Genomic DNA, 18,525 nt, shown 5'->3' on the forward strand with positions numbered 1-18,525 from the left:
AGCTGGATTCCAGCCCAGGACCTGTGTTACCCACTGTGCCACGGTGACATGACATTGGGAGAATTGTGCAACTTTATTTCTGCTGAGACATACATAAGTAAGACCAGAAGTAAAGTCACAAAGAGAGGAGATTTATTTCCTGTTTTGTACTTTGGGTTGCTTGTGGCTCACTTCCCTTATCCCAGAGCAGCAGCAGGGTCTGACTTTCCTTCCCCTGAGCTCTGCCTGTGCCTCGTGTCAGACTGGCTCGGGCTGCCGGGGGCGTGGTGCTGCTGCGGCGCTGCCCTTCAGCCGGCTGTGGTGCTTGTGTTGCAGATGTGAACGAGTGTGAGGTCAGCAACCCGTGCCAGCACCAGTGCTACAACATGATCGGCTCCTACATGTGCCAGTGCGACCAGGGCTACGAGCTCGCCAGAGACTCCGCCTCCTGCCAAGGTCAGTGTCCGTCACCGTCTGCCCTTCTTCTCATCAGCGTCCTGATTGTACAGGTAGGGCAGACTGCAGTTGTGAATGAGAACCATCTATTACTGTAGTGCTTCTGAGAAAGTGTCACAGACTCATCTAAGGTCATTTAAATGCATTAGCATGCAGCCCCAATAGCTAAGGCACAGATCAGACACAGTATATATAGTTCCCGAGGAAAGTTACTGAAAGTCAGAGACTGGACTGAGCAACGTCTTTCTCCTGGATCTATTCCTGAGCCTTAATCTAAGGAGCTTCCCTTCTCTGTTTACAAGAGAACTGAGGAATCCATCAGAAATAGCCCCGTCTCTGCCAGCAGGAACCATCCCAACACTGGCTGATTTATGTAAAGCTGCTGAATGAAATGTGAACCACCCTTGAGATGTTGTCCAGCTTCAGCTGTGGCTGTGCTGGCCTTTACTGAGCGCAGGTGAGGGAGGGCTCTCCACCTGCTCCTCCTGGTGGGCTCGCTGCGCTCAAAGTCATGGAAATCACACACCTCTTACCCAGCCTGCCCTGCACTGCCACCGTCTCCCCTCGCTGCCCGGGGGTCACTCTGCTCTCACTGGTTTCCTACAGACATCGACGAATGCAGCTTCTCCAGCTACATGTGCCAGTATCAGTGTGTGAACACCCCCGGGGGCTACTCCTGCTCCTGCCCAGAGGGATACCAGCTGCAGGGAACAAGAATGTGTCAAGGTACCGGCCTCCCTCCCGCTGACATACTGCAGGAGTCCTGTGGGGCGGCTCCTGTGCCCGGGAGCGCTTTCCTGGAGTGGGGGAGGGGTGCGTTGCGTTTGGGAGAGGTGTGGATAGCAGAATGTGGGCATGCTGGCCCGGGGAGGCTGCTGCAGTCAGGTAAAGTCAACAAGGCAGCTTCGTCTCAGCCCTGGCTGTGCTGCATTTACACGTGTGCCTTGCTAATCTTGAGATTCAACTTGGTTCTTTTTTCTTATAAAGTGAACAATGGTTTAGATTTTTTTTCCTTAGAAAACACTTGGCACACTGGAGCTCCCCGTTGACACTGTTGTGTGGTTTGCCAGTTGCCTGGGAGGCTCACGAGTCCACTGGGCAGGCAGACGCCTGCAGGGCGGCCCGGGCAGGGTGCTGGGTCGGCCGGCTCCGAGCAGAGCGTAGCGTGGCCGCTGTTGGAGAGCTCTGCTTTCTGGTGGAGAGGTTTTCTTCCCTCTCAGTTCTAGTCAGGCCTAGGCGTAAACTGGAAGAACCAGGGGGCTCTGTGTTCTCATTGTCCTGCCCCTTGCCCATGCGAACAGCCAGCCTGACCAGACTGGGCAGCATAGGCATGGCCTCGGCAGAGCTGGGAAATGTTGTCATGTCTCTGTTGAAAGGGATCAAGGGAATAGAAGCAAGAAACTAGAACTGCTGTGTCAGTGCCTTCTGAGGAGGCTACTAACATAAGTGCTGAAACTGTTTCACCTTGGAGCACTGTGTCCCACACTGAATTTCTGGATGACCAGTGAGGCTCCTGCTATTCAAGTAGGAGCTCTGAGGTAACAGGTCCTGCGCTCTCCGGCTCCAGGAGCAGTTGGGCCTAATAAAGTGAAAGAGTCAGGCCCTTCTGCTGCCTCTCAGAAGCAGGGTGGGGAGCCACACCTGAGACTCTTACCCCACAGCCCCCCTGACGCAGGGTGCAGAGTGTCTGACGCGTTGCACTGTCTGACTTTCAAACCCACTTTGCCTCATTGCCTTTTCTCCGCGTGTGCAGACATTAACGAGTGCGACTCGGGGCACAACTGCCGGGAAGACGAGAAGTGCTGGAACTACTACGGGGGATTCAGGTGCTATCCCAGGAACCCCTGCCAGGAGCCGTATGTCAGAACTGCAGAAAAGTAAGTGCGTCCGCGGAGACGGTGCAAAAATGTGTGGAGCTGGCAAAAAAAAAGGGCAGCTGGTTTTTACCAGACATCTCTGCGTTTCCATGTTTCCATGTTTACACTCCTCAGTTAATCATACATGAAGAGGTGGGGGCAAGGCCTTTAAAAAAATAAAGCCAAAAGCACAAATGTATGTACAAAGCTAGAAGCAGCAGGTCAGAAGAATCTGTAGGTCTGTGTGTTTCATCGCAGCCCTGCCTGGGCTAACTGGGCTGGTGTGACTTGCTCACATGCACCCAGTCCAGCTGTGACACACAGATACACCAAGTTACATACTGCAGGTGCCTTGGATCAAGAAATCTTCTTGACAAGTTCGTATTGATAATACTCATTCCCGTTCTTTATACTAGAATTTTTCAAATGAATTCTCTTTTGTGTCCTGCAGTCGTTGTGTCTGTCCATCGTCGAACGTGTGCAGGGGCCTGCCGCACTCCATCGTGTACAAGTACATGAGCATTCCTTCAGACAGGTCCGTCCCAGCGGACATCTTCCAGATCCAGGCCACCAACATCTACGCCAACACCATCAACACCTTCCGGATCAAGGCTGGCAACGAAGGAGGGGAGTTCTTTCTGCGGGTGAGATCTGAACGTCTGCTCAAGCTGCACACTCTCCCTCAGCAGTGAGCATTAGCCAAGCCCTTAGCAAACTACACCCTCTCCTCCTCGTCTGCTTCCCACTGGAAGTGCCCAGCTTCCTAAATCCAGCTCGCGTTTAACAGCTCCAGTTGGTCTGCAGCTGGATAATGAGTGCTGATTGCCCTGGCTGGACCTCTGCGTGGACAAAGTGCACACAAAGCACAATGTGCAGCTCTGAGCAATGGGCAGGAGCTGAGTGCAGGACCTGCAGTTCCAGACAGGGCTGCTGGAGGATGTGGAGAGAAAGGAGGGGTGCAGGAGAGAGGGCAAGAGGGGTGGGCCAGGAGGCCCCCAACCAGCACCCTGGGGGTGACGATGGACTGAGTGCCCAGGACCAGCTGAAATTAAATGTAAAACCTAAGAGCTTGAGTTCTGGATTCTGATTTAGTTTTAATCCTACTTCAGCACAGCCTAGTATCAGAAGGTGTGCCCAACACTCAACACAGGGCTGGAGCACAATGAGGACTTGTTCAGCCTCCAAAGGCCACCTTTCAGCGCCACCCAGCACCGTGTTTATTGATCTTTCTGCAAATGTGCTCTGCATATGTTTGCAGACCCAGGACTGCCAGGCGAGGATGCAGGAGCAGGGCTCTTCCATAGCCCAGAGTTCAGTTTCCATTCTTATCAATTGCATTTTCTATCCAGCTTTTCTCCCCATTTACTTTAATGGCGACTTTACAGAATCACATTAGCTGTTGCGAAACGTCGTGACCTCGGAACGGAAACACTGTTTCTCCAGGAGGTGCTGGGTCAGACCACACATGGCTCAGCTGTAGTAGGACTCATGTAAAACTGACAGAGGCACAGATTCGGGGTTACAATCCTGTGATTTCGCAAGCTCTCCATTGCTTGCAAACTGCTTTAATTCACATTTATATTATTTGCTGGTATTTTGGACACCTAGAAAACATGATTTATTTACTTGTTGTTGCAAGTTGTTCTGTAATACCACCGTGTAAAATCTACAGGTTTGAAATCAGGCACTGAAATGTGAGTTAACATTGTGATCCCAGATTAATACAGTAAGCGTATAAATAACAGGAGTTAAGACAATTGTGAGTATTTTAGTGATATCACGATTTCCTGAATTATGTTTTTGCATTTTGTTCAAGACATCCAGAACCTTGTGTAAACAGAAGCTCAGCAGTAAATGCCTCTCAGTTCTCCCTGGTGTTTCACCTGGGCTCCTGAGCTTGACTTGGTCAAGAACCTGGGAGGATTTTTAATACTTGCATAAAGTCTCCCCCACAGATTCCTCTGTTCACTCTCAAAGAGGTGTCGTGTCCCTGACGTGGCTGAGCAAGACTGATGGCCTGTGCTCTTCTCCCTCTCTGTCCTCCCCAGCAATCCAGCAACGTCAGCGCGATGCTCGTGATGACCAAGCCACTGTCGGGACCCAGGGAGCACATCGTCGACCTGGAGATGATCACGTTCAACACGGTGATGAACTACCGCTCCAGCTCCATCCTGCGGCTCACCATCATCGTGGGACCCTACCCCTTCTAACTCCTGCCCTCACGTCTGCAGCTGCTTCATAGCGCTTCATTGTAGAGTTATCAAGTAGGCACAGTATAGCCACTGAATGCGTTTATTGCAAGAGTGTACAAATGGCTTCAATTCAAGTCAAAGGTGATGTCGTATGAAAGACAACATTTTTTGTTTTCCTACTTTTTAGTACTCTGATGCTTAGAGAAAGCAACAGCAGCTAACCACTGGGTGCCGGTATCTCAGCGCGGGCCTGAAGTGTTAATGACGTAACAGAAGCGTGAGACGTCCTGGAGCCCTGGGCAGTGGGTCCTGGGGCACCTGACACCAAGCACACAAGAAACGAAATAAACTCCACTTTCTTCCAGCTTCTGGAATAACACATCTCCCAGATCCCATAGCCCCGAAGGCAGGAGCTTCCCAGGCACACCTGGCCACTCTCTGTGGTCTGAGGGCTGGGGTTTGCGCGCCGGATCGTGGTGAACGAGTCTCGGCTGTGCATCAGGCCCTGTGTGAGGCTGCGGTCCTGGCCATCAAGCACGTCCCGCCCAGCATGTCCCTTCTCGACTTCACACTTCTTTAAACATTTGAGATTGAGGGGGGTTTAGTAAAAAAGCTTTTTATTCCTTTTAAATCTTTCTAACCAAGAGAGAAAAAAGATATTTCCTTTTGTTAACAGCTAATGTTAACAGCTAATTCCCAACGAGTGTGAGTGAACCATAGGGCACCAAAGCTGTGGGCAGGCAGACTGAGCATAGCCCTGCAGGTGGCTCTCGAACCCGTAACCCTCTCTCACTGGGCTCCACTCAGCACGGTTCTGGGTTTCGGACAGTTTTTCACTGGCTGTTTTCTTAGACCGGAAAGCTCCAGCTGTCTCAGCAGCAGGTGGGGCAGGAGTTAGTTAATTCGTTTGCCATGGCGCTGGTGCGGCTGGAACCAGGAAGAGAAGGTGGGTCCTGGTGCCGGCTGCTGCCACAGTTTTTAAGTTTCCGATACTGAAATTCATCATAAAAAATACAGAAACCCTTAACGTGTAAAAAACAGATATCAAAACTTGCAAAGTACAAAGGAGTAATGTTTCAGACCGACCATTTTCTTGAAGATGTAAATCAATGCTGTCTCCAGCAGCCCGTGGAGTAGGGTGGCTGAGAGATGCAGGTGTGGTGTGGGCGTGGCATGGGTGAATAGTGGGCTTGGTCTGCTTGAGATGTGGTGTGGTTTGGGTGCACCAGTGGAAAGGACGTGCAGCCAAACCACGGGGCTTCTGGTTCTTCTACGCTTTTGACTGGCGCTGCAAATGAGACAGCTCCAATTACCCTTCCATCTCACTGACCAGCTCCTCCAGCTTCCACCTCATTGACCCTCAGGTGGGCTTCCCATTAGAACTACCAATTTAGAAGAGATGAAAACAGCACTTTTGCTGGTCTCATCAGGCCAGCAACATCGTGTCATGCGATACTCTGGCACCCTACCAATTGGTCTGATGAACATTTGCTGAACATCTTAAGTCAGAAGCAAAGACTAATGAGACTTTCCACTGCTACTGTCTAAAACGCCTCCATACACAAGCAACAGTGGAATAAATATATTTAATCAGAAGAGTCTCTGATAAAATTGGAGGATTAGTGGGGTGGCTGAAAACCTTTCTAAGCATTAGGAAAATGGTGCTAGTGTCAATTACAAATAATTTAATGCACCCATGACAAAAATGGAGAGAGCAAGAAAAAAGAGAATAATCCTGAAAAAATCTGAACCCAGTTATTGAAGCACAGAATAATTACTGAGGGCACGAACAGTCAGCCATCCCTCCTCACAGATAGATGGAGGGTATGTTTATTTCTCTTCAGGAATGTTTTTGGTGTTTCAAAATGAGTTGATTCCAGTCCCTGCTTGGAAACTGGAGGCAGTTCGACCACAAAGGATTCAAGCTGAATAACTGAAGAAACAAACACACTGCCAGCCTCACCAGCGTCTGCTCCTTTTCTCCGGGTGTTGTGCAGGGTTGTGGGGTGTCTTGCTACACATAGAACTACAGCTGTCCTTGGTCATTGCTTCACCTGGTAGCAGCATTTCCCTTAAAAACCCAAGCACTGGGTATATCTTCAGGGGAGATCAGTTATGCCTTTTAGTGGCAAGAAAACAAAAGTTTAACTTTGCATGAAGCATGAAAAGAAGACCAGTGGTCTTCTTATGGGAAGCCAGATACAGTTTTTGCAGCTCCCTTTAAAAGTAGCCTCTAAGAGATTATTGCCCTTTCTGGAAAAACACTGCTCTCTCTTATCCTCGAGAAGACCTGATTTTTTCGGATTCATTTGTTCGCTCCGAGTTTAGTCCAGTATTTGAACTGTGTTTTTCTCCTTCCCGAAGTGCAGGATTCGTCATTGGTTTGCCTCTCTTCTTCCTGCTTGACTTCACAAGCTGCTCCCTGCTGATGCAAAAGGCAGAAGAGAGACTGTCGTCGGGGCAGATATACAGATGCGCAACTGTGTGCCTGGCTAATACAGGGCCTCCCGTCACATGTTAATACAGACACATAAGCGTATTGCTTCTGTTTTCCAGCCTGTGTAACTCTCAGCATTTTATTACCTATGAACCTGAATATGTAATTGCTTTTATACCATTTTTAATCATCATATACCAAGCTGTGTGACTTTTTATGTATTTTATGCAAGACATTAAGCCTACAAGATTTCTTCTGTAAAAAGTGCCTTAAACATTGTAGAGCTGCAGTTTTTTTATTCTTCTATTTAAAGCTGTATTGTTTCATGTTATAAGATTGGAAAACTTTTACTCTGATGTACAAAGTAATTTTATAATGAAATAAAACTGAAATCTTTAATTCTTTTCCATGTAATGCCTGTCTAACAGACTGCTCTCTGGGGCCTCCTCTTAGAACTGGGAATGGGAATCACTTCTTTACACAAAGGGTGGTGGCTGACTGGAGATGCCTCAGGCAGAGCAAGCCAGCTCAACTGTCTCCCTGTTGCTGTTGTGGGTCCACAAGGTGGGACTGCAGGTGTGAGCTGTTAGAAATCATTACAATCCTACGTGAATACATGAGGAAACGGAATACAGCAGGCAAGTCCACTCTGGTACGTTTTCAGAAACTTTGTTCCAGTCCGGTGACACTGTTACTGGCTCCAGACAGAACACCAGAATGGGACACAGCATGGGTTTGACCTGGACTTATCTGGGCTCTGCAGCTCATTCTGCAGGCAGGCCAGCCCTTCCCACAAGACCTGAGACAGCAGACAGTCGGCTGGGGTTCGAGCCTGGCCAGACAACGTGCCCATGTGAACCTACCCCCTGATGAATTTCTTCGTGTCTCTCCTTTTCAGAAAAGGGAAGAACAAGAATGCCCTCTATTCTGAGAAAAGGCTTGGCAGCAGGATTGAAAGAGTGGGGCAACACTCCCAGCATTCCTGCTGCAGGCAGGAGGTTGGGGCAACACTCCCAGCATTCCTGTCTCAGGGTTGGGGCAAAACAGCCAGCATTTCTGCTGCGAGCAGGGGGCTGGAGCAACACTCCGTTTAGCTAGGAATTTTTTTTAAAAAAAACGCATCATGTAAGAAATGTGTTGAGTTTCTTTTGGGGGAAAAGGGAGCAGATGAAAGAGGTTCAAAATGCAGTTTCTGACTCAGTCGGTGTCGTTAGCCCCTTGTTCGAAATAAGAGAAGAGATTGTGTCTGCATGGCTCAGTGGCCATGAGGGTGGCGAGCCCTGGGCAGAGAGATTCACTGTATTTCTGGCCGCGCGGCTGGAGAGCGGCCTGCACCCCTGTTTGCACACGTGCCTGAGGGGGTGCTGGGCCGGAGTGTACCCACGAGGGTTGGGGCTCAGGGGTGAGCAGGAAAGAGCTGTTGCTCAATCTTCTGGAGTGCCTTGTGAAAAATACCACCAGGGCAGTGCGCTGATCCCTGGCCTGTTGGGCAGAACAGTGCAAGACTGTGCTGGAGTGGTTCTGAGCCATTCGTGTCAGCCTTACCTAATATCAAGAGGCTGTTTGAGGAGATTTAAAGGGCTATTCCTTCACTCTAGGAAAACCTCTGACTTTCTATTTTTCTAAAGAAAATTTGAAGTCTCTTCTCTCCCCTGCAGTGCTCATCCTCGGGAATAGTTCTGACTCTTATCAGCTTTGAGAGGTCTAATATGGAGCCACTGAAAAGGAGGTCGTTGTTAATGTTGGATGAGAGATAATTAGGAGGGGAGGTTTCATTCACTGCTCTGGTGGCCTCTTCAGTGTGATTCTTCACTACCCTGAATACACAGGCAGCTCTCCGACCCTGGGCAGTAGATGCTTCAGTTCTGCCGTAAAGGAACTCCTTCCCCAGTTGGTTTGCGAAGGGAGTCTTCAGGAATATGTCCAGCAGTGTGTTGACCTGTGTACACCTTGGCCTTGAGCTCCACCAAACTGAGGACCCTCAGCAAAACTACACCACTAGGCCAAACTGAGCAGTGGGTTTGCTCAGAGGAAGGATTAAGTATGTGCTGGATACAAGGTGCGAAGAGTTAGAACATGACAAGCAGGACATTGCGCCAATTTACTTGTTTGGTCAGCTGTAGACAATTGGCCTGAATCCTGAATCATGCCACTTTTTGAAGGATTCCCCCTAACCCAGGAATTTGTTTTTGACAGTGGCATACCTTACCACAAAAAGTGAATAAGTAGATTAATTAAACGGTTCACACCTCAGTTGGAATGAAATCCAGAAGAAATTGAGTATTTCTTGTTTTCTAGACCATCCAGAAAGACGGCAGACACCCTTTGCTTCCAGCCTCAGTTCAACAGAGCCCAGATTCAGGAATGCACAGAGCCCAGAGTCTGCAGTTCGTGACCCTATCTATTCATGTCCCTCTCTGTTCTTTTAAACTTGTTGAAACGATTCAGTATTTTCAGCAATTTCCCTTTTGTTAGATGATGTCCTTGGACATTCTGAGTGGGAAGACGTGCGCTGTTTGCTTATTGCAAGTGCTTCAGTGTTGGCGGGGGGTGATATCTTCGAGCAGCAGCCTGTTCTGGTATTTGAGACGTAGGATTTTAAGTCGATGAAGCTGAAAATACGAGATAGAAAACTGCAGTCCCTGTGGAAACAGAGACCCCTAGAGATCTCCTGAAAGGGAGAAGAAAGAGGGTGGCTGAGGTCAGAGACCACCCGAGGCATAGTTTATTTAGTTAATGCACAAGGCCACAAATAAGGGTTTACTGTGCATTGACTACTGTCGCCATGACTACAAGGACTGTTTGTGTGTTCAGCTATCTTGCATATTTATACCTTGACAGCCAAGGCGCTCAGATCCACACAGCAGCTGCACTCAGTCTGAGCATGTGGGACAAGGCCTGTAGTGACAGGGGGCTTTGCCACATTCTGTGAGGGGATTCTGAAATGTTAGGACTGTCTGGCTCACTCTTCATCCACATCTTCCTCACAAAGCGGGCAGAGATATGCCAGCCGGACAGGGCAGGAGCTCCTCGTTGCCATCTGGTCTGCAGGTGTCTGCAGGCTCTGGAGAGGCGCCTGTTCTCTCAAAGACAAGCCGCAGTGTTTATCCCTGAGTCTCCCAGCTGTGGAGACTGCATATGCTTCACCTCTGCAGACAACATCAAGCGCAACTGTGTAGAGACAGAGTCTGAGACACTCTGAGCAGAGTCAGAGAAAGTTCGAGCAAGCCTGAACGAGCCTGAGAGAGTCTGGAAGAGTTTGAGAGTCTGAGCTGAGTGTGAGAGAATTTGAACTGAGTTTGGGCCTGAGCAAGGTATGAGCAAGTATGAGAGTCTGAGAGAGTCAGAGTCTGTGAACTGCCTTCAGGAATCTGACAAATTCATACCTATAGATAAAATCTATAGTAAACAACATAGAAAACTCCACCTGTCCTTCTATAACTTTAGATTGCCAAGAAATAAAAAGTCATTATTTAAATCACTATACTAGACAGTCATTCTCCTACAGTTCTGCGCATCAGAATAAACACATCTGAAACGATGGGGAGGCCAGAGGCACTCGTGTCCCTCCTGCTCTGCACTCAAGCAGTCCGCTCCTGGAGTCAGCACCACACTCCCGGTGCTAAGGCCTGGTCCACTTCAGGTTTTCTGAGTCACCCTCTCTCCCCAGTGCCTGGTACAGAATCTTTAACATTTAACGTCCATGTATTTACAAATAGAAAGAGCATGAAAATAAAATCCCTGATGGATTCAGACCTGAAATCCCGCAGACAGCTGTCCATTGGCTGAAGACAGCGAATGGGGTTGATGACTCAGGGGTAAGGGGGGCCCAGAGGTTCAACACGAAGTCCAGGTATTAGCAGCATTTTCCACTGGATCTGGGGGGGGGGGAGCAGAGATAGGGAGACAACTTGACCTCCTGGGCAAATGAAACCTCCACCCAGTGTTGTGGCTGGACGACGTCTGAGGCCTCTGCACTCTGACGCACCACCAAGAAGGACTGCGGCTAAATATAGCAAAGTCTGGGAGGTCCGGGGCGCCAGCGCCAGCGCGGCTCACAGAGCAGCCCCTGCAGCTGCTCCAAACAATCACAGGGCTGGAACAACACACTTTGCCCCATCGGTAAGGGCCCTGTGTGGCCCAGAACGTCAACAGCTGTTTGCCAGCTCAGTCTTCAACAGAACATCCTCGCCTCTTGCAGTACATGTCCCATCTGTCCCACATTTCAGGCTGGATTAACTACATTTCATTCTTTGGGGGCGGGAGGGGGCTCTTACATTAAACCTCAGAAGAGCAGTTCCGTGTCTGTTTGGATCCAAGCAAGGAAAGACCGTGAGCCCCGACTCGCTCCTTAATTCTCTTCTCGAGCGGGGGCGTGCGTGCAAGGCTGTTGAGCTACACAACCAGCCAGCTAACTCTGCCCAGAGCGAGTCTGACTCCTGCTTCCTGTATCCCCTTTCCCAAAAATGCTCAGCATGCCAGTGGCTTTGCTAACGTGTTGGTGCAACAAAAGGCTGTGCGATCTTGCCAACGTGTCTACATGATAAAAAAAACAAGGCCCTGCTCCCCGGAGACACACACTGTACCACTGCCTAGAAGACTCTCCAAACAGAAACGGCAAAAGTGACGTTCTTATTAAGCATTAGCCCTGTGAATCTTGCGTGTTATTACATACAAAATGTATGTAATACATTTGCCAGCACCCATATCACCCTGCAACTCACAAGTGGCAGCCCACTGAAGCTAAGCAGGTGTGAGCCTGGTCAGCACCTGGATGGGAGACCTCCTGTGAAAAAAGGTTGCTGCTGGAAGAGGTGTTAGTGGCGCTCATCCTGCGATCCATGTGGGTCCTAATGCCCCAGAATAGAGATGGGGACACTATACTGTAAACAGACGCTGTCCTTTGGAACAGACGTAAAACTGAGGTCCTGACTCTCTGTGGTCATTAAAAATCCCAGGGCGTTTCTCGAAAAGAGTAGGGGTGTAACCCGAGGGTCCTGGCCAAATTTCCCATTGGCCCTTACCAATCATGGCCTCCTAATAATCCCCATCTATGAATTGGCTTCATCACTCTGCTCTCCTCCCCACTGAGAGCTGGTGTGTGGGGAGCGTTCTGGCGCACTATGGCTGCCGTCGCTTCGTCCAGGTGGATATTGCACATTGGTGGTGGTGGAGAGGATCCCCATTACCTGTAAAGCTCTTTGAGTGGAGTGTCCAGAAAAGCGCCATATAAGTGTAAACAATTATTAATTATTATTATAAAATGTGATTCAATGTAATGAGGATGCATCTTGTCAAAGTCCGTCCAACAGAAGAAGATGCAGGGGGAAATTGGACTGATACAAAACTCTTCACTTGCAGGCCCAACACCTGACTCCTTTCCCTGAGCCAGCAGGACATCCTGTGGAGCACCAGACAATGAAATACCTGCTTCCCTGCCCTTCACGGGAGGCACTCATGGGTCTGCATGCTCCGTTCTTCACTGTGAAGGTCAGATTAGAGAGGAGGCCCTGCGCTGCCCACTTGCTGGCGCTGCATCTGGGGCAGATGCCCAGGCTCAGCTGCGCTGCCAGAGGGATGGGGGGAAGCTGAGAGAATGGGGAGCAGACAAAGGAAAAGATTGTGCTGGGCCCCGGCGCGAGCTGGAGTCCAGCCAAGCCATGCGGAGCAGTGGGCCGACAGCGTCACAGTGATCTCCCAGCAGAGGCCCTGGGTTTACTCCAGTAATGAGCGCCAGGACACCTTCTGTGACCCTTCACTGAATTTCTGCTTGCCTGTCTAGAGGACGTTCTACAGACGAGAATTTCTAGGATAGAAATATTGGATATTCAGACATGGAAACGGAATGACAATGGATTAAGGATTAACTCACACTGCTACTGTGGCCGTTCTGGGCTACAGTCACTCCTCTGCTGCTGGAGCTCTAGTGGAGTGTGGAATCATTTGCATGAGTGACATTTGTGTTGTTTGTGTGTCAGACTGCTTACAGAACAGCCACCTCAGATCGTGCCACATGTAATCCCAGCACAACAACCTGTACAGCTGAAGTAGTTCAAGCAGGGAGCTGTGTCAGCATGTGTAGGCTGCAAAGGAACAAGTAAAGGTTTATTCCATGCTGAAAAGAGCAGAAAAGAAACACAACGTTTCAGCTGTGGAGCCTTCTTCAGGTGACTGAAACCTGAAACAGTTTCTCTTCTCTTTTCAGCTTGGAATAAACCTTTACTTGTTCCTTTGCAGCCTGTACAACTGCTGATGTCAAGGAATGCCAGCTGCTACTGTTGTAGCTTTTGGACTTTTCAAGGAAAAGCAGGGTTTCTGCTCAGCCTCAGGAATGACTCCAGGTCTTCCATATCAGTGCCACCAGGATTTGTATTCAGCTGCTCGGAATTTGGCAGCCAGGCTTGTTTTGGCACGGAATGAGGAGAGCTTTGCCAACTGCACCCCTCTGATGCCTTAAGGGCATGATTGAGGCTGATACTTGGTATCCAAAACACCGTTTTTTTAGATAAAGAAAAAATGCACATAAGAGCGCAATCCATAAAAACAGCAGATTGTAAAATCCTGCACATCTATGGGCTTTCTCTTGTGTGCTTTTTGATCAAGTATTCCTCATGTTTATCTGAAAAGCTGATAAAACTCCATCATTCAGTGGCCTTAGGGTCGAGGTGATTAACACTTAAACTTGACCAACATGCCACCATTGGCCCTCTGAGGGGGGAAATTAGACTAATCCAAAACTTCATGTGTAAGTGACTCTCCATGTCTTATTCCTTAGTCCTGAATCAGCTGTACAATCATCTTATATTAGAACAGTCATACTTTTCTGATTACAAAACGAGACTAAAATGTACAGTCAATACACAGGAACACTGATGCATCAGTTTATCCCAATTAATCAATTGTAACCCCCCCGATCCTGGACTTAGTTACAACACTGACTGTCCCACTCTGCTCAATGTCCATTTCCACACACAGAACTGCCAGGGTTCCAGGGGTCTGATGCAAGCAAACACTTTGTGCATTGGTGCTCGAAAGACCAAAACATGTTTCTGCAAAATGTGCAGATCTCTAAGTTGAAGACAATTCAGCCTCTTGCTGTTTCTTCACCCCCTTGTAAATGTTCCACTGGGCAGCCTGCAGCCCCTTCTCACACACAACAGTCCCATTTGTCTCCAGGTAAGATAGCAGAGGAATTCTGGGAGGAGAAGGCAGATAAAACAAGGGGGAAACAAGCCGTAAGGATGGAAAATGTGCTGCTGATGAAGACGTAGATTGTCCAAACCGTTGCAGGCCTGAAAGGGAAAGTAGCCACACTAAGATTTTGGCAGAAGTGTGAACTTAACCATTATTTCTTAACAACCTGCTGTCCACACGCAGAATGCCAGGCTGCCAGATCAGAATCGTTATGCTTGATCTCTATGGAAGGAGTGCAGGTCTCTGCGGGCTGCGCTGAACAAGGAAACACTGACATCCAGCAGGGATCTGCAATTTCAGAAATGACAGAGAACACCAACTCCCCCCAGCTCTTCTCCCCTCTGATTGAGATGTTATCACAGTACCACAAAGAGCTTATTTTCTGTCTGCTACTAAAGCTGTACCTGTGTTAGCATGTAATTTCATTTTGCTTGAAGCACACATGGCACCATTATGCAGATGTCAATACTAATTATCTCATTTGCAAAGCCTTGACACGCACACGAACAAGCACACATGAAAGATTCATCGCAGGAGCAGAAAATGGGCAGGACATTAAGATCTAAAGCAATTCCACCTGCCAGCAGATTAATTTACCAACCCTAGTACCAGTAAACATCATGGCTCTGAGGCACCTTTTTTGAAGAAGAGGTGGTCCAGAGGTTAAGACTCTTGGTTCCAGCTTATCTCTGTCAGTGACGTGGTAAGTGTCATCCTGAACATACCTCTGAGCCTCTGTTCTCCGCATCAATGCAAGCTAGCGACAAACAGAGCAGCAGCTGCTCTCACTTTCTGTAGGTGACGGAGGGAGTCTTACATGGGGCTCGGAGTCTCCAGGGGTGCCAGTGTAACAGTCCCAAGCGGAAGTCAGAGCAGGTGCACTGAGGACTGAGAACACGGACTCACAAGACTCTGTACCAGCCTAGCTGGCCATGTAGCTCAACGTGCTTGTCTGAGATCTTTCAGACGGGCGCCCAGGGTGCAGGAGGGCGGTGAGGGCTGCCCTGCTGGCCTGCTGCTGCAGAGCCCTGCTGCGAGTAGGCATTGACTAGAGCAATGCGATGAGTAATGGAGAAATAAGCCTCTTTCTAGGGGATAATAGGATCATTCCCAGGCAAAATATGTTCCTATTGCTCTGGCTTATGGGATAAGAACCTCTCTGTTGAGGGATAATCCATCCAGATCAATTGCAGAATTTCAGCAATTCTCTTCAAATTGCCAAGGAAAATGTTTTTCAGCTGCACTGAATTGGGTCCAGTTTTTGCACCTCATGAGATCCTTCCCAAGTTCTCCAACGCACCGCCATACAGGTGTCATGTTACAAGCTACAAGGGGTTACCTGGTCATTTCATGACGTGATAATGCTACATTTACTTTGGTGGAGGTCAGGCTAAATCCTTTAAAGAGCTAATTAGTCTCTTGGGGTGTGTAGTGTATGTGGATTAACAACACTCTCCTGTGTAGAAAATCTGTGTTTTGCAGGTCAAATTCCTCTGAATATCAGCTCCTGTTGGTAGAGGAGTTGATAGAGGAGCTCTGGTCTCTGGAGATCACTGGAGGAACTGAACTAAACAACTTGATTAAGGTCATGAAAGAGAGTTTGTGAGCTAGGCACTCTAACCATTGGCCCTGTGCAACACTGAAGACATTAATTGCACCTAAGATATGATTGCATGATTCATGACCATGAGTGAAAAAAGTTTGAAATAATACTTGATTAGGATGGCACAGTGGCACAGTGGTTACTGTAGCTCTCTGGACCTGGGGTACTGTCTGTGTGGAGTCTGTGTGTTCTCCCAGTGTTCCCAGTTGGGTTCCCTCTGGGGACGCCAGCTTCCCCCCACAGTCCAAAGACACGCTGGAAGACATTCTGCCTTCTGGAAGAATTGGCCCTGGTGTGAGTGTGTGTCCTGTGATGGACTGGTGTCCTGTCCAGGGTGTGTGTGTGTGTGTGTGTGTGTGTGTGTGTGTGTGTGTGTGTGTGTGTGTGTGTGTGTGTGTGTGTGTGTGTGTCCTGTGATGGACTGGTGTCCTGTCCAGGGTGTGTGAATGTGTGTGTGTCCTGTGATGGACTGGTGTCCTTTCCAGGGTGTGAGAGTGTGTGTCTGTGTCTGTGTGTGTTCTGTGATGAACTGTCTAGGGTGTGTGAGTGTGTGTGTGTGTGTGTCCTGTGATGGACTGGTGTCATGTCCAGGGTGTGTGTGTGTGTGTCCTGTGATGGACTGGCCCTGGTATGAGTGAGTGTGTGAGTGTGTGTGTGTTCTGTTATGGACTGGTGTCCTGTCTAGGGTGTGTGAGTGTGTGTGTGTCCTGTGATGGACTGGTGTCCCATCCAAGGTGTACCCTGCCTTGCTGGGAACTGCAGCTCCCCTGTAACCCTGAACTGGTGGTAAGGAAACAGATGGATGGGTTCGTTTAGTAAACAACTACAAGTTTAACAGTATCTGAACTAACCAGCACCAAAGCCTGCGCAAGACGCGATAAACAAACGCCCTGACTCACTCGGTCTTGGTCTTATATGATGTTAATCCTTATCACTTATAGATAATCAAGTGACCTTGTGTGAAATTACCGGCCAATCGAATGTTTTCATATCGTGACCTCCTTGGTCACGGCATTCTGTTGTAGACTTCATCATTTGTACAGCTGTTTATTTCTAATATTTTAAAATTGTTGTAGATTATCTTTTTTTAGTTTTTTTTTTATGTCATTGCCTTCTTTTCTCTTATTGATACAGCTGACTGTGCAAAATATCCAATCATGGCCGAAAGGCAGAGCATCGAGGACAAAGGTTGTAGCTCGATATCCCAGACAACGCTGCCATCTAGCGAGCTGCGCCTGTCATTGCAGAAGACCGTCCCGAGTACAGAATTCTGTCTGTAATAATAATAATAATAATAATAATAATAATAATAATAATAATAATAATAATAATAGTTGCTTACACTTATATAGCGCTTTTCTGGACACTCCACTCAAAGCGCTTTACAGGTAATGGGGACCCCCCTCCACCACCACCAATGTGCAGCCCCACCTGGATGATTTGACTGCAGCCATAGTGCGCCAGATCGCTCACCACACATCAGATATCAGTGGGGAGGAGAGCAGAGTGATGAAGCCAGTTCAGAGATGGGGATTATTAGGAAGCCGTGATTGGTAAGGGCCAATGGGAAATTTGGCCAGGACACCGGGGTAACACCCCTACTCTTTTCGAGAAACACCCCAGGATTTTTAATGACCACAGAGAGTCAGGACCTCGGTTTTAAGTCTCATCTGAAGGATGGCGCCTGTTTATAGTATAGTGTCCCCATCACTATACTGGGACATTAGGACCCACATGGACCGCAGGGTGAGCGCCTCCTGCTGGTCCCACTAACAAGCCTTACTGGGCATCTCACGGTTCAACATAATAAACAATCAAAATGAAGATACCAGCAGAAGACGTTTCTCCGATGCACACAGTACTTCAGCTGCGAAAGCAGACCATAGATACCCGGTAGACGAAGCACAAAAGTAAGAATCCCCTCACGGTCACAGGGAATACCATCCTGTGGCCGCTGTCGGGCACGCGGTGTGACGGTGGTTTTGGGTCAAAAGAAAGTCCACGAGATGGTCACACGCGGCCCCCCAAAAAGCAGTAATATCAGCGTCAGGTTTCATTCGTGTTTAAGTCCCGTGTCTTGGGGTGCGGCTAAAACAACCACACATAAAATGCATGAAAAATATAGATTTTGTAGCGCTACGGGGTTCAGGTGGGCGCCCTTGCCGCATCAGGTCGGCCCCGCACCTGAACCCAGGACTCCCGCGTCACTCAACAGGGACCCAGCCCAGTGAGCTAAAGACAGATCTTTCTCCAGCCCAGTGGCTGTAGTTCTGCTATTACAGGGAAGGGCGGTGACGTCACCGCTCTGGTAAGTCGGCTCTTACACACCACTGACGGCCGTATGCGTTACAATATTTTAATATAAAGAACCTTACATAACAATACTATGAAATCCAATTCATTCAGCAACCTGTTGAAAAAACAAATCTTTGATTATATTGTACAGTCATGTGTGATTGCTACATAAAAATGAATGTTAGTGTAATTGTGACTGTACCTGTTATGTTGCCGCGTTAATGTTCAAGTCGTTATAAAGATTCTGAATCCTGGAGATTCATTTTACAGGAACAATAGGTTTATTCCATGCTGGAAAGGAAGAAAAAACGTTGTGTTTTCTTTCTTCCTTTTTCAGCATGGAATAAACCTATTAATTGTTCCTTTGCAGCCTACGCATGCTGACGCAGCTCCCCGCCTTAATTAATTTGACAGGTCAACTTTTATTATGACGTCATTTGCTCGGGTTCACTATTCATGACATCACAAAGCTTCAGATGCGACAGCCGCAGGAGCGTCGGGCTAATAATCAAC

General features: G+C 48.4%; 1 protein-coding gene and 2 long non-coding RNA genes across 10 annotated transcripts in view; 1 reads left to right on the forward strand and 2 right to left on the reverse strand.

The window, feature by feature from the left end:
• Positions 1–7,319, forward strand: part of efemp1 (EGF-like fibulin extracellular matrix protein 1) — a 54,485-nt gene extending 47,166 nt beyond the window's left edge. For all 8 annotated transcript variants that reach the window (XM_088610399.1, XM_088610407.1, XM_088610404.1 and 5 more), the window contains 5 exons: positions 316–435; positions 1,042–1,161; positions 2,189–2,312; positions 2,743–2,935; positions 4,340–7,319. In XM_088610399.1, the coding sequence (XP_088466525.1) occupies positions 316–435; positions 1,042–1,161; positions 2,189–2,312; positions 2,743–2,935; positions 4,340–4,501 (719 nt within the window). In that variant the 3' untranslated portion in view covers positions 4,502–7,319. The remainder of the gene's footprint in view (positions 1–315; positions 436–1,041; positions 1,162–2,188; positions 2,313–2,742; positions 2,936–4,339) is intronic.
• A 1,249-nt stretch (positions 7,320–8,568) lies between these two features.
• On the reverse strand, positions 8,569–18,459 carry LOC148645954 (uncharacterized). Its single transcript, XR_015927968.1, has 4 exons — positions 18,215–18,459; positions 12,348–12,508; positions 10,677–10,798; positions 8,569–9,996 (listed from the first exon to the last, which is right to left on the reverse strand). It is a non-coding gene; the product is annotated as an uncharacterized LOC148645954 (long non-coding RNA).
• LOC148645955 (uncharacterized) lies at positions 13,665–18,197 on the reverse strand. The gene is made up of 2 exons (XR_015927970.1): positions 17,547–18,197; positions 13,665–14,212 (listed from the first exon to the last, which is right to left on the reverse strand). It is a non-coding gene; the product is annotated as an uncharacterized LOC148645955 (long non-coding RNA).
• Positions 18,460–18,525: the final 66 nt, after the last annotated feature.

The sequence above is a fragment of the Lepisosteus platostomus genome, chromosome 17 (assembly GCF_059453375.1).
Source record: "Lepisosteus platostomus isolate fLepPlt1 chromosome 17, fLepPlt1.hap1, whole genome shotgun sequence".
Taxonomy (NCBI): Eukaryota; Metazoa; Chordata; class Actinopteri; order Semionotiformes; family Lepisosteidae; genus Lepisosteus; species Lepisosteus platostomus.